The following is a 22,460-nucleotide window of genomic DNA, read 5'->3' on the forward strand; positions in this document are numbered from 1 at the left end:
CCTCTTCAACCTCAACCTCAATCTCAGGAGGCTGAAGAAATTTGGCTTGTCACCTAAAACCCTCACAAACTTTTACAGATGCACAATTGAGAACAAGATGCACAATTGAGAGCATCCTGTCGGGCTGTACCCCCGCCTGGTACGGCAACTGCACTGCCCGCAACCACAGGGCTCTCCATAGGGTGATGTGGCCTGCCCAACGCATCCCAGGAGGCAAACTACCTGCCCTCCATGACACCTACAGCACCCGGTGTCACAGGAAGGACAAAAAGATCATCAAGGACAACAATCACCCGAGCCACGGCCTGTTCACCCCGCTATCGTCCAGAAGGCGAGGTCAGTACAGGTGCATCAATGCTGGGACCAAGGGACTGAAAAACATCTTCTATCTCAAGGCCATCAGACTGTTAAATAGCCATCACTAGGCGGCTTCCACCCAGTTACATAACCCTGCACCTTAGAGGCTGCTGCCCTATTTACATATACTTGAAATCACTGGCCACTTTAATAATGTTTACATATTTGCTTTACTCATCTCGTATGTATTTACTGTATTCTATTCTGCTGTATTTTAGTCTATGCCGCTCATTGCCATTGCTCATCCTAATATTTATATATTCCTTCATTTGTTTCTTTTACTTTTAGGTGTGTATTGTTGTGAATTGTTAGATATTACTGCACTGTTGGAGCTTGGAACGCAAGCATTTCGCTACACATCGGCTCAATAACATCTGCTAAACATGTGTATGTGACAAATAACATTTGATTTGATTTGACGGAGGCAGGCTTGTCCTCTGGACTGGCTCGTAGGGGAGGATGCGACCATTGTCTGTGTGATGTTACCCTTGTTGGGAAACCCTTGCTATAATTCAATGATACACAGCCTTTAGAAGGTCAGACTGGGACTTGTTATCAGTGACTCATCCTGAATTTGCTATTCCGATCAGAAGCTCTGCTATTTTGAAGCATGGCCCTACGGTACATAGTTCTGCCTTATGACACCAATCAAATCACATCAAAATCAAATTATATTGTATTTGTCACATGCACCGAATACAACTATTGTGAACTTTACTCTGAAATGCGAGCCCTTTCCCAACAATACCGTTAAAAAGTAAGAAAATGAACAAATAGATAAGAATGAGATAGTAACACTAAAATAACACAACAAAAGAACTAACTTTGATTCTTCCTGTCAATTCATGTCAGTGGATGCAGTGTGATCAATCCGTTGTATTTCTTCATGTTAACAACCCTTCACTTGGACAGAATGAGGGAAACCGTCATCGCAGAGAGCAGACAGAGGCTCTGTGCAAACTCAGCCCTTACACAGCAAGTAGTACAGTGTCTTGGTACTATACTATCCCTGAGCTTGCTGCATGGGAGTAGAGAGTATAATAACCTGGCAGGGACTGTCTAGCATCGTGATGTCCTTGTTCTGACTCCCATTTAGGCAATTTGCTCAGCTGTCCCAGCCAATCTGTAGTAGCCTCCAGCCTACAGGGTCAGATTTCTCAAAGTTCGACAGCTATTATGTAGTTATTATGGTCCTTTAACCACTGAGAAAGTTTTACTTCACTGTTTCCACTCTACGTTTGCAGGTCATCTCCATAGTGATATTTGGTGGTGTAGCATTGGAATTATAGGGATTTGGTGCAAAGGGAGTATAATGCTGTCCCTGAATACGACACGGGCAGGGGATCGGTAAAATCCTGCTGTTTCGTCAAAGCCTCGAGCTTTGTCGATGGAGCCAAGACTGGCCACAGAGGTTGGCTTTTACTGTAAGAATCCAACCAGTCCGATTACAAAACAGCACATATACCCTTGAGACAAGCTATAGCGAGACTATACGGGTCCCCATTAAAAACATATCTAAGACACTTTGTCCTCTGCTGCTTACAATTACATTTATCTTCGCCGGCTGCCAGCAAATAAATTCCATTGTTTCATCAAGGGAGAGCTGGACAACACTTCAAACACATTTAAGCAGAACTGGTGGGGATCCATTTCATAAGCTCATCTTCAATATCTTCCCGACACCAAGCGTCTATCCCCCATCTGTTTTCGTAGTGATCCCCCTGACATTTGATCCTCAATGAGATTCTGTCCCCCCTCGCGTTACATACACTCTGTTCAGTGTGGCCTCAAGTCGTTAAGTGCTGTATGTGTACACAAATAACAATCACAGCAGGGAGGCTTTTAGCAAATCACCTCAAAAGCCCTTTTGTTGACTGAGGGATTTAAGCACAGCGCCAAAGCTTATATCCCATACAGACTTCCCCGTCCCAGCAGTATGGAAAGGTACCCCTGTTAGGCAAACAGTTATACACAGCTTACTGGTTAAATACTCATCTCTAAGCACTCAGCTGCTTCTAGAAATGGAGTAGGGCTTAGAATTGACTGTACATTACCGGAATAAGTGGAAATCAAAGAACTTATAGAGGATTGTGGATCAGATACAGTACCCAGACCAGGGATGAGTGAGGATGCCGCGATTGCATCATCGCCTTTAGGTGTGCCTTTCACATATGTTTCTCGGATTCAAATCCTGCTTTGTTTAGACATGTAATCCGTGTTATGGTCCACATGAATCTATATATTTAGGCAAAGCAAATGTATTGTCCTTTGTCCTCAGAAAGAGCGTCTCTATGCTTTTCAGTCTTACGAAGCTTGTGCCCTGTTGTAGGAAAAACATAACTCGGAGATAGTAATTTCATTTAATTACAACTGCTTCTAGCATTTTAATTCATGTTTCCTAGTGCACAAGATGACATGAGATGCGAGATAGAGATGATTAAAACAGCCTATTCTATATGACTCCAGCAACTCTAATTAGTTCAGAAGCCTGAAGTGCACTCTAGCTTAGGAGGAAATTATTTCAAAATGAGCAAAAACCCTTGCATACTGTTACTCAGTATTTGGGTCATAATGCTGTACACACGCCAGTAGTTGCAATTAAATTGAGATAATTTAGCATGTAATCAAATACAGAAGGCCCCGCATTGCAATACACGAGTGCTCTATTGCAGCTGAGATTTCACTTCAGTAAACCATGTAGCCATGTCATCATAAATCCACCTCATGAGTATTTTCATGCCAAATATGGCCTGATGTTAGCGATGAACCCATGGTAGCGTTAATGGCAAGGAAGAGGGCCTATGAGTCTGGCACGCGAAACAAAAAGCTACTAGCCGAGCTCAGCTTGCACATTAGTGCTGTGAACACCACACAAAGAAAGCTGGTTATGGGATTGAGTACCCTGAGTGTTCCCTATGCTATAATAGGCTAACCCACAGCAGAGCTGGTGGTCTGCAGGGACAGCGGAGTTCCACTGAGACAGCTCAAACATCAGAGGACTCCACTAAGAGGTGGACAGACACAAGAGTGTGTGGCATTGATGCTGTGTGTGTGAGTGTGCAAATGCATGTGTGTGTGAAGAAGTGTGTCAATTCAAAACAGCTGAGCCCACGGCTGAGATACCCAGTTGCGACGGTTCCCATTTGGAGGGACTCCTGGGGCCGGATCAGGTCCCCACTTGGCAGCTGAACTTTGCAGCGAAGCGGGAACGTTCCCTTCTGCATCTGTCTCGGCTCCATAGGATTCTACGCCATAAAGGATTCATTAACCTCGCCTTAACTACGCTCAGGTCCAGGGTTCCGGCTCACGCCTTCCGCTCTCCCTCCTTAACTAAACTGAGTCACAGTGCTCCAACAGACGCAAAGGACAGGATATTTTCCTCCTAGAAGTGTGGATATGTGTTAATCTCGAACCCGGGTCATTTTTGGTCTGCTGAGAGTCCTAGCCATTTCCTCGTCTTCTTTTTGAAGTCTTGGCGTGAATCCGACAGGTTGAGTCGAGGGGCCGCCAGGAGCAAGTCTGAAGATGCATCAAACAGTGGCATTAGCAACACTGATGTTACGTAACAGGGACAGTATGCAAATTGACTAGACATGTGGCTATAGGTCCATAATGCCCAGAGTAAATTAGAGAATAGAGAAAGTTATTGTTGTTATGTTGTGAATGCGGACCCTTTTAGCAGAGAACATAATGCAAGAATGATGTCTTTATCTGAAATATATGCTGATGTTTGATGAACAAGCTCCATGGTTGATGAAAGAACAAGCAGTTATTTGTTTTGATGGAATCCTGTAAATAAGAATTTTCCACAAGCTGTAAATGTATTTTTTTTAAATTATATACATTGAGCAAAAATATTAACGCAACACGTAATGTGTTCATCCCATGACTCATGAGCTGAAATAAAAGATCCCATACATTTTCCATGCACACAAAAAGCTTATTTCTCTCAAATTTTGTGCACAAATTAGCATTTCTCCTTTGCCAAGATAATCCATCCACCTGAAAGGTGTGGCATACAGTGCCTTGCGAAAGTATTCGGCCCCCTTGAACTTTGCGACCTTTTGCCACATGCCACATTTCAGGCTTCAAACATGAAGATATAAAACTGTATTTTTTTGTGAAGAATCAACAAGTGGGACACAATCATGAAGTGGAACGACATTTATTGGATATTTCAAACTTTTTTAACAAATCAAAAACTGAAAAATTGGGCGTGCAAAATTATTCAGCCCCTTTACTTTCAGTGCAGCAAACTCTCTCCAGAAGTTCAGTGAGGATCTCTGAATGATCCAATGTTGACCTAAATGACTAATGATGATAAATACAATCCACCTGTGTGTAATCAAGTCTCCGTATAAATGCACCTGCACTGTGATAGTCTCAGAGGTCCGTTAAAAGCGCAGAGAGCATCATGAAGAACAAGGAACACACCAGGCAGGTCCGAGATACTGTTGTGAAGAAGTTTAAAGCCAGATTTGGATACAAAAAGATTTCCCAAGCTTTATACATCCCAAGGAGCACTGTGCAAGCGTTAATATTGAAATGGAAGGAGTATCAGACCACTGCAAATCTACCAAGACCTGGCCGTCCCTCTAAACTTTCAGCTCATACAAGGAGAAGACTGATCAGAGATGCAGCCAAGAGGCCCATGATCACTCTGGATGAACTGCAGAGTTCTACAGCTGAGGTGGGAGACTCTGTCCATAGGACAACAATCAGTCGTATATTGCACAAATCTGGCCTTTATGGAAGAGTTGCAAGAAGAAAGCCATTTCTTAAAGATATCCATAAAAAGTGTCGTTTAAAGTTTGCCACAAGCCACCTGGGAGACACACCAAACATGTGGAAGAAGGTGCTCTGGTCAGATGAAACCAAAATTGAACTTTTTGGCAACAATGCAAAACGTTATGTTTGGCATAAAAGCAACACAGCTCATCACCATGAACACACCATCCCCACTGTCAAACATGGTGGTGGCAGCATCATGGTTTGGGCCTGCTTTTCTTCAGCAGGGACAAGGAAGATGGTTAAAATTGATGGGAAGATGGATGGAGCCAAATACAGGACCATTCTGGAAGAAAACCTGATGGAGTCTGCAAAAGACCTGAGACTGGGACGGAGATTTGTCTTCCAACAAGACAATGATCCAAAACATAAAGCAAAATCTACAATGGAATGGTTCAAAAATGAACATATCCAGGTGTTAGAATGGCCAAGTCAAAGTCCAGACCTGAATCCAATTGAGAATCTGTGGAAAGAACTGAAAACTGCTGTTCACAAATGCTCTCCATCCAACCTCACTGAGCTCGAGCTGTTTTGCAAGGAGGAATGGGAAAATTTTCAGTCTCTCGATGTGCAAAACTGATAGAGACATACCCCAAGCGACTTACAGCTGTAATCGCAGCAAAAGGTGGCGCTACAAAGTATTAACTTAAGGGGGCTGAATAATTTTGCACGCCCAATTTTTCAGTTTTTGATTATTTGTTAACAAAGTTTGAAATATCCAATAAATGTCATTCCACTTCATGATTGTGTCCCACTTGTTGTTGATTCTTCACAAAAAAAATACAGTTTTATATCTTTGTTTGAAGCCTGAAATGTGGCAAAAGGTCGCAAAGTTCAAGGGGGCCGAATACTTTCGCAAGGCACTGTACCAAGAAGCTGATTAAACATCATGATCATTACACAGGTGCACCTTGTACTCCGTACAATAAAAGGCCACTCTAAAATGCGTAGTTTTACCACACAACACAATGCCACAGATTTATCAAGTTTTGAGCGATCGTGCAATTGGCATGCTGACTGCAGAAAAGTCATCCAGAGCTGTTGGCAGATAATTGAATGTTAATTTCTCTACCATATGCCGCCTTCAAATTCATTTTAGAGAATTTGGCAATACGTTCAGCCAGCCTAACAAACTGCGTGTATGGCGTTGTGTGGGCAAGCGGTTTGCTGTTATGAACAGAGTGCCCCATGGTGGTGTGGGGTTCAAGTATGGGCAGGAATATTCTTATAAGAATAAGGGACAATGAACACGGTTGCATTTTATCGCTAGGAATTTTATTACACAGAGGTACCGTGACGAGATCCTGAGGCCCATTGCCATGTCATTAATTTGCCGCCATCACCTCATGTTTCAGCATGATAATGCACGGCCCCATGTCGCAAGGATCTATATACAATTCCTGGAAGCTGAAAATGTACCAGTTCTTCCATGTCTCGCATACTCGCCAGACATGTCACCCATTGAGCATGTTTGGGATGCTCTGAATCAACGTGTACGACAGCGTGTTCTAGTTCCCGCCAATATTCAGCAACTTTGCACAACCATTGAAGAGAAGTGGTATTACATTCCACAAGTGACAATCAACATCCTGATCAACTCCATGCAAAGGAGATGTGTCGCGCTGCATGAAGCAAATGTGGTCACACCAGATACTGACTGTTTTTCTGATCCACGCACCTATCGTTTTTTTAAAGGTTTCTGTGACCAACAGATGTATATCTGTATACCCAGTCATGTGAAAGCTATCAATTAGGGCTAAATTAACATATTTCGATTGACTAATTTCCTTATATGTAAAGCAGTAAAATCGTTGAAATTGTTGCATGTTGCGTTGCATTTTTTGTCCAGTATAATAATGACAACAAATTATTGCTGAACAATACAAAACTGATCTGCAAAGAGCTCCCCTCAGTTGAACTTTTGTAAGTATTCCCAGTGGAACTACCTAATTTCCTTTTTCATAATTTTCATGAACTAAGCAATGAAATTAAGTCATTCACTTCTCTCACTATAAAATCAAGGCTCACATTCACAAAGGACCTTATCTATGCATACTTTTTGGTATAATCTGATGTAGGTTAGATTTTCCAAAATCTATTCGTTTGGAAGAATGAATTTGGTCTGATGACCAAGGGATTTTACATGTATTTACTCGGCTCAGAAACTAACAGCAACGTTTATTTACTTAATTGCACATTTTTTATCGGTATATAGTGATGCCGTGCTCACGTGTTAGTCGGATTTCCGACTTGCTAATTGGCAGCACGTGTATAACTACAACCAGACATTTCAGTTTCCTAGTTCCGACTAGCACGTGAACACTGCATGATAAAAGAAGCCATAAAGAACACTCACAGTTTTGTAGAAACTAACTATATTACACTCTAATGTACTTGTCTAATGACACTCTAATGTACTTGTCCTCTTGCTCAGTTGTGCACCGGGGCCTCCCACTCCTCTTTCTATTCTGGTTAGAGACAGTTTGTGCTGTTCTGTGAAGGGAGTAGGACACAAGTGTGTTGGGTCATTGTCCTGTTGATAGTCCCACTAAGCGCAAACTAGATGGGATAGCGTATCGATGCAGAATACTGTGGTAGACATGCTGGTTAATTGTGCCTTGAATTCTAAATAAATCACTGATAGTGTCACCAGCAAAACACCCCCACACCATCAAACTTCCTCCTCCATGCTTCATGGAGTGTGGGAAACACACATGCGGAGATCATCCGTTCACCTACTCTGCGTCTCACCAAAGGACAGATTTCCACCGGTCTAATGTCCATTGCTCGAGTTTCTTGGCCCAAGTATGTCTCTTCTTATTATTGGTGTTCCTTAGGAGTGTTTTTTTTGCAGCAATTTGACCATGAAGGCCTGATTCACACAGTCTCCTCTGAACAGTTGATGTTGAGATGTGTCTGTTACTTTAACTTTTTGAAGCATTTATTTGGGCTGCAATCTGAAGTGCAGTTAACTCTAGTGAACTTATCCTCTGCAGCAGAGGTAACTCTGGGTCTTCCATTCCTGTGGCAGTCCTCTTGAGAGCACCAGTTTCATCATAGCGCGTCATGGTTTTTGCAACTGCACTTGAAGAAACTTCTTAAAGTTCTTAAAATTTTACAGATTGTCTGACCTTCATGTCTTAAAGTAATAACGGACTGTCATTTCTCTTTGCTTATTTGAGCTGTTCTTGCCACAATATGCACTTGGTATTTTACCAAATAGGGCTGTCTTCTGTATACCAGCCCTACCTTGTCACAACACAACTGATTGGCTCAAACGCATTGAGAAGGAAAGAAATTCCACAAATTAACTTTTAACAAGGCACACCTGTTAATGAAATGCATTCCAGGTGACTACCTCATGATGCTGGTTGCGAGAATGCCAAGAGTGTGCAAAGCTGTCATCAAGGCAAAGGGTGGCTACTTTGAAGAATCTTAAAACAACATGAAAATACCTTTTGATATGTTTAACACTTTTTTGGCTAATACATGATTCCATATGTGTTTTTTCATTCACTATTCTTCTACAATGTAGAAAATTGTAAAAAATAAAGAAAAACCCTTGAATGAGTAGGTGTGTCCAAACGTTTGACTGGGACTGTATACAGTTGGGTTCAATTAATTGAGAAAAATGCTAATTCTCTAATACAAGTTATAGTGAAAGTACAAAGGGCCCTAGACAATCAAATTAGGTAACAGATTTTCCACTATGTCAAAACAACAGTCTCACTACACAGCATGACATTTTGTAATTGATATTCAGCTAAATTTGTGTCTGTTTCCTATGGTAGACATTGTTTTGTTGAAGAGACTTTGATTCTCACAAGAATAATTTTGTTTCCTACTTTGGAAATCTGTTTGGACATGTTTGATTGTATAGGGCTTCTGCATACTGAATTTATAAATACTTGGTAATTTCCCTGTACATACAGTGTGTGAAAGTCTGATAACATGAATGCAAAAAAAAAGAATATCTGCTATTTATTTTGATGGCTTAGAGTACATTTATTATCACAGTGCTTTCCCATGGGATATACATTTAACCTAACCTAAGGGGGGTGTGCATAGGTGTGGGATGGGAGAGGTCACACTGAAAAGTGATTGCAACTTTACAGTATGGCCATGCTCCCTTGGCGGTCGTCCAATAGACATGAGTTCTAAGCAATGAGAGACTAACTAGCACATTCCCGATATCTGTGTTGTATATCTAATAATCATTAGAGATACGAGCTATATCAGATCAAACTCCTAAAGATAACAAGAGACCATGCTCATCTGTGTATAGTGACTCCTACATAGCCATTGTTATAGCATTGTGGATATGTTTTCAATCGATGTTGCTGTTTTTTCCTAGCTCACCATAGCCTATCATATAATTCCATAATCATAAAGTAAAGTTGGTAAGATGCCCTAGAGGGCAAAAACATTGACTGAACGAATTGTCCTGACACAAGTCATTGTTGATTTCACCCGTTATAGGGAAGAGACTCTAGGGGTGCAGATAAGACTGTTGCCATGGTCCTGAAGGAGATACCAAGTAAGGCGTCTTCCGAAGGGAAACCCCTCCTGACGGTGACAACCAAGGTGGGCAGAACCATCGCAACCCCCCCCACCCCCACAACCCCCCTCCCTATCTACTCTCCACTCTTGAGCCTAACTCAATCCTATATTATTAACCTCACAACAGCAAAAAGCAACAACATTGATTTTATTTCATTTTCCAGCTGCTATATAGGGTATAAAATGCATGCCACAGTTCGTTCTGCATCACCAACTAAAAACCAGTCAGTATTTCAGCTGTAGCAAGGAATGACATTTCATCTGAATGACATTTCATTGATTTCATTGATTTATTTTAATTATATCTTATGTAACTTGTGCCTTTAATTTAATATTTTTTTTGCAGCAGCAACACCTTAACCTAGCCACACGCAATGTTTGTAAGAATCTTAAGTGAGAGTGCCTCAGCTGTCACTTATCGTTTTTTTTAAAACTGTAATTAGAAATTCAAATACACTGCTATTTGTATTTATTTTGATTGTAGAATTTCCCCCACTTTTCTCAGGGATACAATTACTACACATTATCAAATGAGCCTACCCAATCAGATAGTCTCAGCAGAATAAGCAATTAGGTCCTTTATCAGGAAAAAGTATAGCACATTTCCAAGGCAGTTTAGGAAAACGCACACCCCAATGCACATTTGTACACCTCATAAGCAGCTAATATGCATGCATTTCCATAATGCAACATCTCTCTTCTTGTAGATGTAGCAATATGTGGATGGTATGGGCCCCCGTTTTCTGTGTTTGATATAAATGTGCTTGGTGTGTGTATGTTTGTGTGTGTGTGCATGTGCGTGTTTCTGTGCTGTGGTTACAGTATAGTGTTGTGCTGATGTATGAGTTTAAAAATGCGCTCTGTAGCCTTCAACATTCTAAGTTGTTGCATAAAATGCCATGATGTGTTTGTTGAATGAAGATGTATTGAATAGAATGATTTTTATATATATCTTTTTTTTAAATCCCAACCAATCCCAATGCACTCTATAGTGCTGCATAACAAAATGTTTATTGTGTGCTTATTTGTAATAAAATCTAGTATTATCTAATAATTCAGCTGGAAAATGCAGTGTTTGTTGACTGTCTTTTGTTAGACAAGGCCTCTCTCCGGTCCTTTTCTTTTTGACTTAACTTTCCTTTCCATACATTTGTTTAAAACAACTGTAATTTTTTACTTCCAGACTTAAATAAAGCTGAACATTCATGCTGACTAATTCCATAATCTAGATATAGAACAGCTACAAAATAAAAAAAACAGACATGTGCTTTAAATTAACAAGAAACCACCTACCTTCACAAGTCTGAGAAGTAAATGGCAAGACTCGACTGCTCAACGAATGTATTAATAATGTGTCATTAAGACATGTTGTCACACACATTTTGCAACATGACAACACATACCACATCACTCAAAATGACAACAATATGCATCTCTTAATCAATATGAAAGGGGCAAGAGGTGAATTAGTTAATTTGAAAGTACATTGAACAAAAATATGAATGTAAAGTGTTGGTCGCATGTTTCATAAACTGAAATAAAAGATTTCAGAAATGTTCCATATGCACCCAAAAAATATTTGTTTCAAACTTTGTCTAACACATTTGTTTACATCCCTGTTAGTGAAGATTTATCCTTTGACAAGAAAATCCATCCACCTGATGAACAGAGTGCCCCATGATGGCGGTGGGGTTATGGCATGGGGTTATGGCATAAGCTACGGACAATAAACACAATTGTATTTTATCGATGGCAATTTGATTACACAAAAATACCGTGACGAGATCCTGAGGTCCATTGTAGAGGTCGACCGATTAATCGGAATGGCCGATTAATTGGGGCCGATTTCAAGTTTTCAAAACAATCGGAAATCGGTATTTTTGTACACCGATTTGGCCGATTATTATTTATTTTTTTACACCTTTATTTAACTAGGCAAGTCAGTTAAAAGAGCACATTCTTATTTTCAATGACGGCCTAGGACAGCCTAGGAACGGTGGGTTAACTGCCTTGTTCAGGGGCAGAACAACAGATTTTTACCTTGTCAGCTCTAGGATTCAATCTTGCAACCTTACGGTTAACTAGTCCAATGCTCTAACCACCTGCTTTACATTGCACTCCACGAGGAGCCTGCCTGTTACGCGAATGCAGTAAGAAGCCAAGGTAAGTTGCCAGCGAGCATTAAACTTATCTTATAAAAAACAATCAATCAATCATAATCAGTAGTTAACTACACATGGTTGATGATATTACAAGTTTATCTAGCGTGTCCTGCGGTGCACATTCGCAAAAAAGGACTGTTGTTGCTCCAACGTGTACCTAACCATAAACATCTATGCCTTTCTTAAAATCAATACACAAGTATATATTTTTAAACCTGCATATTAATATTGCCTGCTAACATGAATTTCTTTTAACTAGGGAATATGTGTCACTTCTCTTGCAACAGAGTCAGGGTATATGCAGCAGTTTGGGCCGCCTGGCTTGTTGTGAACGGTGTGAAGACTATTTCTTCCTAACAAAGACAGCCCACTTCGCCCAACAGGGGATGATTTAACTAAAGTGCATTTGCTAAAAAAGCACAATCGTTGCATAACTGTACCCTAACCATTAACATCAATGCCTTTCTTAAAATCAATACACAGAATTATATATTTTTAAACCTGCATATTTAGCTAAAAGAAATCCAGGTTAGCAGGCAATATCAACCAGGTGAAATTGTGTCACTTCTCTTGCATTCATTGGACGCAGAGTCAGGGTACATGCAACAGTTTGGGCCGCCTGGCTCGTTGCGAACTAATTTGCCCGAATTTTACGTAATTATGACATAACATTGAAAGTTGTGCAATGTAACAGGAATATTTAGACTTATGGATGCCATACCAAAGGACAAATTTCCACCGGTCTAATGTCCATTGCTCATGTTTCTTGGCCCAAGTATGTCTCTTCTTATTATTGGTGTCCTTTAGTAGTGATTTCTTAGCAGCAATTCGACCATGAAGGCCTGATTCACACAGTCTCTTCTGAATAGTTGATGTTGAGATGTGTCTGTCACTCTGTGAAGTATTCATTTGGGCTGCAATTTCTGAGGCTGGTAACTCTAACGAACATATCCTCTAGAGCAGAGGTAACTCTTGGTCTTCCTTTCCTGTAGTGGTCCTCATGAGAGCCATATCCATCACTTGAAGAAACCTTCAAAGTTCTTGACATTTTCCATATTGACTGACCTTCATTTCTTAAAGTAATGATGGACTGTCATTTCTCTTTGCTTATTTAAACTGTTCTTGCCCTACCTTGTCACATCACAACTGATTGGCTCAAATGCATTAAGAATGAAAGAAATTCCATAAGTTAACTTTTAAGAAGGCACACCTGTTACTTGAAATGCCTTCCAGGTGACTACCTCATGAAGCTGGTTGAGAGAATGCCAAGCGTACTATAAATTGTGTGTCGCGCCACTACAAATATTGCCTGCGACTCTTTCAGATTATAATCCCCTGGTTACCCAAGTGGATGTGAGCTTTATTAAGATGAAAAAACAAAATGTTGCCATTTTAATATGACCCTTTTACAAAATAAATTCTTTGTGGTTGTATTTCAAGTCAAAATAGTTGAATTCTTTGCAAAAAACAATGACTTTGTAGAGAACTCAAGGTTTACATGGATGGCTACTAAAGGGTTTATCAGAGACTTTACATTATATTTTTGTGTCTCACCTCAATAAAGCCAGGAATCAAAGACTATTGGAGAAACCTGAAACCGGAAAAAGAATTACTCAAATAATGCCAGCAATGATTTTAGGGTGGTTAAACTGGAACTGAATTACTTATTAAGGAGAACTGAGTTCATCATGTGAATTAATTGGCCCTCATCTATCTTCAGAGTTCATACTAGGTGACCTAAACTGGGATGTTATTTAACACCCCAGCCATCCTACAATCTAAGCTAGATGCCCTCAATCTCACACAAATTATCAAAGAACCTACCAGGTACAACCCTAAATCTGTAACCATGGGCACCCTCTTAGATATCATCCTGACCAACTTGCCCTCTAAATACACCTTTGCTGTCTTCAACCAAGATCTCCGCTATGGGTCAATTGACCGGTGCTTTCCTCACCATCTTAAATAAGCATGCCCCATTAAAAAAAATGTAAAATTAAGAACAGATATAGCCCTTTGTTCACCACCGACTTGACTGCCTTTGACCAGTGCGAAAACATCCTGTGGCACTACAAATACCTAGGTGTCTGGTTAGACTGTAAATTCTCCTTCCAGACTCACATTAAGCAGAAATCAAATCTAGAATTGGCTTCCTATTTCTCAACAAAGCCTCCTTCACTCATGCTGCCAAACATACCCTCGTAAAACTGACTATCCTACCGATCCTTGACTTTGGCGATGTCATTTACAAAATAGCCTCCAACACTCTACTCAGCAAACTGGATGTAGTCTATCACAGTGGCATCCGTTTTGTCACCAATGCCCCATATACTACCCACCACTGTGACATGTATGCTGTCGTTGGTTGGCCCTCACTTCATATTTGTCGCCAAACCCACTGGAGCCAGGTCATCTATAGGTCTTTGCTAGGTAAAGCCCCACCTTATCTCAGCTCACTGGTCACCATAGCAACAGCAGCACGCGCTCCAGCAGGTATATTTCACTGGTCATCCCCAAAGCCAACACCTCCTTTGGCCACCTTTCCTTCCATTTCTCTGCTGCCAATGACTGGAACGAATAGCAAAAAATCACTGAAGCTGGAGACTTATATCTCCCTCTCTAACTTTAAGCATCAGCTGTCAAAGCAGCTTACCGATCACTGTACCTGTACAGAACCTATCTGTAAATAGCACACCCAACTACCTCATTCCCATATTGTTAGTTATCTTTTTGCTCTTTTGCACCCCAGTATCTCTACTTGCACATCATCTTCTATCACTCCAGTGTTAATGCTATTTGCACACTCGCTACATAGATTTTTTCTATTGTGTTATTGACAGTACATTTGTTTATGTGTAACTCTGTGTTGTTGTTTTTGTCGCACAGCTTTGCTTTATCTTGACCAGGTCACAGTTGTAAATGACAACTTGTTCTCAACTGGCCTACCTGGTTAAATAAAGGTGAAATCATGCATAGAGTGAGGCATTTTATCATGCATAGAGTGAGGCAGAACTATTATTTTAATGGGAGCAAACCAAGCAGGCTTCTAGCCTTAAACTGGAAAAAAGTGAATCTTGTACGCCTATAGAATCTATTCAATCCCCATCTAAAAGCTTACTTTCTGATCCACAGGAAATTAATGCAACATTTCACTCTTTTTTCTAGGAGGTATATAAATCATATATCCAGTTTGAGCCAGACAAATGCAAGCCTTTTTTTGATAACCTTGATTTGCCCGTATTGGATGAGAAGCAATCTGTGGATCTGGGGCGACCCATCTCATTAGAGGACCTGGAATCGGTGCTGAATAAAATGCCACATGCGCAGAATACAACAGGTGTAACCTAGCAGTGAAATGCTTATTTAGAAACCCTTAACCAACAATGCAGTTTTAAGAAAAATATGTGTTGAGTAAAAAATAAATCAGTAAAAAATAAGAAAGAAAAGTAACAAATAATTAAAGAGCAGCAGTAAAATAATTATAGTGAGGCTATATACAGGGTGTACCGGTACAGAGTCAATGTGCGGGGGCACCGGTTAGTCGATATAATTGAGGTAATATGTACATGTAGGTAGAGTTAAAGTGCCAATGCATAGATAATAAACAGAGAGTGGCAGCAGCGTAAAAGGGGGGCAATGTCTGAGTAGCCAACATGGTTAGCTGTTCAGGAGTTTTATGGCTTAGGGGTAGAAGCTGTTGAGAAGCCTCTTGGACCTAGACTTGGCACTTCGGTACAACTTGCCGTGCGGTAGCAGTGTGGACAGTCTATGACTAAGGTGGCTGGAGTCTTTGACAATTTTTAGGGCCTTCTCTGACACCGCCTGGTATAGAGATCCTGGATGGCAGGAATCTTGGCCCCAGTGATGTACTGGGCCGTACACACTACTCTCTGTAGTGCCTTGCGGTCGGAGATCAAGCAGTTGCCATTCCAGGTAGTGATGCAACCAGTCAGGATGCTCTCGATGGCGCAGCTGTATAACTTTGAGGATCTGAGGACCAATCGCAAATCTTTTCAGTCTCCCGAGGGGGAATAGATTTTGTAGTGCCCTCTTCACGACTGTCTTGTTGTGCTTGAACCATGATAGTTTGATGGTGATGTGGACACCAAGGAACTTCAAGCTCTCAACCTGTTCCACTACAGCCCCATTGATAAGAATGGGGGCGTGCTCGGTCCACCTTTTTCTGTTGTTCACAATCATCTCCTTTGTCTTGATCACTTTGCGGGAGAGGTTGTTGCCCTGGCACCGCACAGCCAGGTCTGTGACCTCCTCCCTATAGGCTGTCTCTTTATTGTTGGTGATCAGGCCTACCACTGTTGTGTCATCGGCAAACTTAATGATGGTGTTGGAGTCGTGCCTGGCCATGTAGTCATGAGTGAACAGGGACTGCAGGAGGGGACTGAGCACGCACCACTGAGGGGCCCCTGTGTTGAAGATCAGCGTGGCGGATGTGTTGTTGCCTACCCTTACCACCTGGAGGCGGCCCATCAGGAAGTCCAGGATCCAGTTGCAGAGGGAGGTGTTTAGTCCCAGGGTCCTTAGCTTATTGATGAGCTTTGAGGACACTATGGTGTTGGTTAGGGGATCGTATGTAATCATTTCACTGTTAGGTCTTTAGCTGTTGTATAAGCATTTCACTGTAAGGTCTACAGCTGTTCTATTTGGCGCATGTGACTAATACAATTTGATGTGTAGATGTTTTCTATACTATTCTACGTAATCTCATTCACTTAATAATGCTTACATACCTTGCATTACTCATCTCATATGTATATACTGTTTTTCTATACTATTCTACTGTATCTTAGTCCGTTCAGCTCTGACATCGCTCGTCCGTGATCTGTGAGCTGCTCTGACAGCTCATGCTTAAAGCTAGTGAGGGATAAGTGTCTCCAGTTTCAGCAATTTTTGCAATTTGTTCCAGTCCATGGCAGCAGAGAACTGGATAGAAAGGCGGCCAAAGCAGGTGTTGGCTTTGGGGATGACCAGTGAGATATACCTGCTGGAGCGCATGCTGCGGGTGGGTGTTGTTATCGTGACCAGTGAGCTGAGCTAAGGTGGAGCTTTACATAGCATAGACTTATACTGTAGATGATCTGAAGCCAGTGTGTCTGGCGATGAATATGTAGCGAGGGCCAGCTGACTAGAGCATACAGGTTGCAGTGGTGGGTGGTATAAGGGGCTTTGGTGACAAAACGGATGGCACTGTGATAGACTGCATCCAGTTTGCTGAGTAGAGTGTTGGAAGCTATTTTGTAGATGACATCGCCGAAGTCGAGAATCTGTAAAATAGTCAGTTTTACTCGGGTAAGTTGGGCGGCGTGAGTCGGCTTGAGGGCAGTCAGGTCTGGAGGCTTTGTTGTGCAATATGAAGCCGATTCTGGATTTGATTTTGGATTGGAGATGTTTAAAATGAGTCTGGAAGGAGAGTTTACAGTCTGTTGACCGAGGTTGGGGTAGCCAGGTGGAAAGCAGAGAAATGCTTGTTGAAATTTTTGCGCTTCTACGCCATCTTGGAAAAACTATCACATGCACACACGTTCACTATTACATGCATACACTCTCACTAGCATTTATAATCTATAATTAACTCGCCCATATTTTTTTATTTTATATGATATATAATTAAAACAGTTTGCACAGGCAGTGCCTGCAGATTTTCTTTATTGCCCATTTTATAAGATTGAGCACAACATTGTGTTTAGATGTACTGTAAAAGTCTCACTGGCCTATTAGGGAGGTTGAGAGCTCTGTGAACCACAGATGTAAAGTAGTCAGGAGGCCATAAAAATAGCAGAGACACCAGTCCAACATTTAAGTCAATTTCAAAAAGCACAGATAGGTCAAAAACACAAATAGGGTAGAAGATTGCACAAGGCAACATATCATTCAATACACTCATGGAGAGCCAACTGTCTAATGCTAGACATTAGGCAAAGTGTAAAATGGCTTACTGTGCTGTATTTAAAAAAAAAATATAGTAACAATTATGGGTAACACTTTACTTTGAGACCTAGTGTCATAAAACGTTATAATACGGTCATAACCATGTCATAATATGTCATAACAGCTGACATAACTTGTTATAATATGGTCAACACTGTCATGCTGAGGGGTATTCCTGTCTGGAATAAAGCCCTTTTGTGGGGGAAAACTCATTCTGATTGGCTGGGTCTGGCTCCCCAGTGGGTGGGCCTGGCTACCAAATGGGTTGGCTTATGCCCTCCAAGGTCCATCTATGGCTGGACCCCAGCCCAGTCATGTGAAATCCATAGATTAGGGCCTTCAATTGACTGATTTCCTTATATGAACTGTAAATCTTTGAAATTGTTGCATGTTTTTGTTCAGTATATGTCACAACAGGTGTAAATGACAATGTTATGACCATATTATGACACGTTATGTCAGCTGTTGTGACATACTATGACATGGTTATGACCGTATCATAACGTGTTCTGATGCTAGGTGTCAAGTCAAGTCAATTATGCTGTATTCATATAATTAACTTTCATCACTGTGTACTATAACATAAATCATAATAAACAAACATATCTTCACTGTGCAAGTTGACTGTGGACGTCATCTCTTCATAAAACCAAGATTACAGGATTATGCCAAAATGATGAACAAGATATACTTTGTTAGTATCCTAAGGCTGACTGTCACGTCACTCTTCACCAAGATTACAGCAAAATGATGCAGGGCTGCTCCTTGCATCACCCCCCCACACACACACACACACACACACACTCAATACTCCCATGGGTTTAACCGGTTCAGTGTTCCCTTGACAACAACATCTAAGAGAGCTCTTGGAGTCATGCCCAGTTGACGCAATTAGCGGGAGTTTTCCCCTAGAGCACTTGTTAACAGTGCAATGCACAGGATAGCAAGTAAAAAGGTGAAAATGTATGTGCTGAAAAATGGTAGCATCCACCTCAATGCAAAGAGAGAGGCTTGGGAGGACGAGTGTGGGCAAACCCTCGTGTTTCAGTTGGAGCCAGGACATTAACTATAATTGGCCTTTCATCTTTACCTGGTAGTTTCCTGAGATTCTGTAAACCACAGATAATTGGGTGGATTGCCTGTCCCCATTGGCCGAAGGATGATTAGCAGGGAAGATATGGAGGTCTCTATCATGCAATAAAAAAAGGGTTAGCCAAGATCATTATTTAGAGTTAGCCCTTTGGCAATTACAGTAAGTACTTTGAAGACCCCTCGTTTTATGTTTTATTAACTCAAATAGCACAAGGTCTTTTATCAATAACGGTCCAGCATCATTGAAGATCCATGACCTTGATCTTTTTGCTTGCTAAATCTTCATAACGTTCAGTATGGGGCCCCCATTCAATCAAAATTAAAAGGCCTCTCCAGGTTTTCCGGGATACGTAAGAAAGAACATTCTTGAATCAATCACTTCATACATAACCCGGAAAGTTAGTTACCAGCTTTAATTAAATAGGGCTCTTACTGATGTCAAGTTTTGCTGTCTTTATGTCTCACTTGACTACTTACCTAGTGTTAGGGAATGGTAGTTAAGGCAGCATGCTTCAGCTCACTCTCACTCCCATACTCGATTTCCCCCAGGGGGCAGCAGCAACCTTGTCCAAACGCTGAGCCTGGTTGACAAAGAGACAGGTGCTGCCAATTAAGGTGATCTTCAGTCAGAGTGCCAGCTTGGAGTGCCAGCTTGGTTTGGTGGCCATGAAGCCTTTCGTTTGGTTTTGATTCTTTACTTTGGGTATGCCTGTTAGTAGTTTTTGGATGTATTTATTTTCGTCATCATCAAATCAATAATCTGTTTGGACTGGCCAACCAAGAGGTCAAGAGAGACAGAGCTGACCCTGGACCAAGGTAAGGTTACTGTTTCCCTGGGCACATGTATAGTACATTCAACACCAAGGTGCATACATTGATTTCTCACAGATTCACATCTTAAAATCAGGTTACAGAACAGATTCCTGATCAGAACAACAGTAAGTGATGATCCACCTCACGACGCATGCTTGTTTACAGACAAGATTTAGGTCTGCATCCTGGCACCGCAATTTGTCTTATTTTATGCTAAATAGATGGCGGCATTCAAGAACGGCTATCTTTATGGGCGATTGTCACGTGGACATTGTGGAGTTTCACAACTGTCTCTCTGTAATGCATCACTCTCGTCGGCATTGGCATAACTATATCTCGGGTCTTAAAGGGCTTTATTCATTGTGTGCACACTGCATAGTGTATTTACATGTGCTACTAGACTTCACTTGACTGTGTGAGTGACTACTACAGGTTGGTCCCATGGTCTCCATGATAGAAGCTATGAATGAGAAAGATGTGTTCATCTGTGATTCATAGCTTCCATCATGGACACCCTAGGACCACCCTGTAGATGTCACTCATAAAGTCAGGTGAAGGCTAGCAGCACTTGCAAATACACTGTGCAGTGTGCAGCATAAAGTCAGATACTGTATGTACGGACCAACAATAATGACAATGGTATGCAATAGAAAATCAGCGAGGGTGCTACTGCTGCTGGTCATGAATTTAATGTTAAGAGACTGAGAGGATACGGTTTTCATAATCCAGTTAATAGCATGTACTCTCCCTTCGCTCTTTGAGATGACCACGGAACAAAATATGATCAAATGTACAATACCAATAGGGATGAAATGTATGACATTTCGGAGAAAAATATTACAGTATGTGTGATTACTTCAGGGTGACTAGCATTCGCCAACACTAAGATTGAAGTTAAAGTTTACATTTCCACTTGATTTCATCATGAGCTTACTGGTGACATGACAATTGTGAGGACAGACCCTGGAAGACGAGAAGCAAGTACAGGGAGTAAACATTTAATAAATAACGGGCATGAAACAAAACACTGACAGCATCTGGACAGGGGAAACATAACGATATTAATGCTGACACAGGGATCAAACTGAGGAACAGACAATATAGAGGAGGCAATCAACAAAGTGAAGGAGTCCAGGTGAATCCAATGAAGCGCTGATGCGCGTAATGATGGTGACAGGTGTGTGTAATGATGGGCAGCCTGGTGCTCAAGCGGAAGCAGTTGTGACAACAATACTGTAACCTAGCTCTTGCAAGGCCTGAGGGAGCACCCATTCACCCTAAAGTACCTGAGATAGCACATTTTATATTATAGGAATGGCATCCCTATCCACCTACAGTATCTGTTTGCACAGATGCACTTTTGTGCAAATCGTTTGTGCAAAACAGCACTTCCGCTTTGCGAACACATCTTTTGATAATAGCCTCATTCAGAAGGAATGAGGGCCCTAAAAACAGACACTGGTCACACTATTTGGATAGTCCCATATACAGTTCCTTCATAAATTATTCATACCCCTTGAATTATTCCACATTCTATTTGTGTTAGAGCCTGAATTCAAAATGGATCAAATTGATTTATTTTCGCACCCATCTTCACACAATATCCCATAATGACAAAATGAAAACATATATTTTTTTATGTCTTCAAATGTATTGAAAAAGAAATAGTATCTAATTTAAATAAGTATTCATACCCCGGAGTCAACAGATGTTAGAATCAACCTTGGCAGCAATTAGTCTTTTTGGATAAGTGTCTAAGAGCTTTGCACACCTGGATTGTTAAATGTTTAACCATTATTATCTTCAAAATGGTTTCATATCTGTCAGATTGGTTGTTGATCATTAGTAGACAACCATTTTAAAGTCTGGCCATAGATTTTCAAGCAGATTTAAGTCAAAAAGTGTAACTCGGCCTGAACATTCACCGTCTTCTTGGTAAGCAATGCCAGTGTGGATTTGGCCTTGTGTTTTAGGTGATTGTCCTGCTGAAAGTTGAATTCATCTCCCAGTCTCTGGTGGAAAGCAGACTGAACCAGGTTTTTGTCTAGGATTTTGTGCTTAGCTCATTCTGTTTATTTTTTTATCCAGTAAAAACTCCCCAGTCCTTAACGATTACAAGCACATCCATACCATGATGCAGCCACCACTATGCTTGAAAATATGGAGGGTGGTACTCAGTAATGTGTTATATGGGATATTTCCAGGTCTCTCCAGAGATGTTTGAATAGGTTCAAGTCATGGCTCTGGCTAGACCACTTAAGGACATTCAGGACTTGTCTCACTCCTGCAATGTCTTGGATGTGCGCTTTGGATCGTTGTCCAATTGGAACGTGAACCTTCACCCCAGTCTGATCTCCTGAGCGCTCTGGAGCAGGTTTTCATCAAAGATCTCTGTACTTTGCTCCGTTCATCTTTGCCTTGATCCTGACTAGTGTCCTAGTCCCTGCCCCTGAAAAACACCCCACAGCATGATGCTGCCACCACCATGCGTCACCATAGGGATGGTGCCATCTTTCCTCCAGATGTGATGCCTGACATACAGGCCAGACAGTTAAATCTTGGTTTCATCAGATCAGAGAATCTTGTTCCTCATGGTCTTTGAGTCTTTAGGTGCCTTTTGGCAAACTCCAACCATGCTGTCATGTGCCTTTTACTGAGGAGTGGCTTCTGTCTGGCCGCTCTACCATAAAGGCCTGATTGGTGGAGTGCTGCAGAGATGGTTGTCCTGCTAGAAGGTTCTCC

The 22,460-nt window shown here is 41.3% G+C and overlaps 1 protein-coding gene across 1 annotated transcript in view; it reads left to right on the plus strand.

Moving 5' to 3' along the window:
• The window catches only part of LOC135511684 (PEX5-related protein-like), a 147,922-nt gene that overhangs the window by 59,812 nt on the left and 65,650 nt on the right, over positions 1-22,460 (plus strand). The window contains exon 2 of the mRNA XM_064933165.1: positions 9,625-9,729. Coding sequence (XP_064789237.1) covers positions 9,625-9,729 — 105 coding nt within the window. The remainder of the gene's footprint in view (positions 1-9,624; positions 9,730-22,460) is intronic.

The sequence above is a fragment of the Oncorhynchus masou genome, chromosome 24, assembly GCF_036934945.1.
Source record: "Oncorhynchus masou masou isolate Uvic2021 chromosome 24, UVic_Omas_1.1, whole genome shotgun sequence".
Lineage (NCBI taxonomy): Eukaryota > Metazoa > Chordata > Actinopteri > Salmoniformes > Salmonidae > Oncorhynchus > Oncorhynchus masou.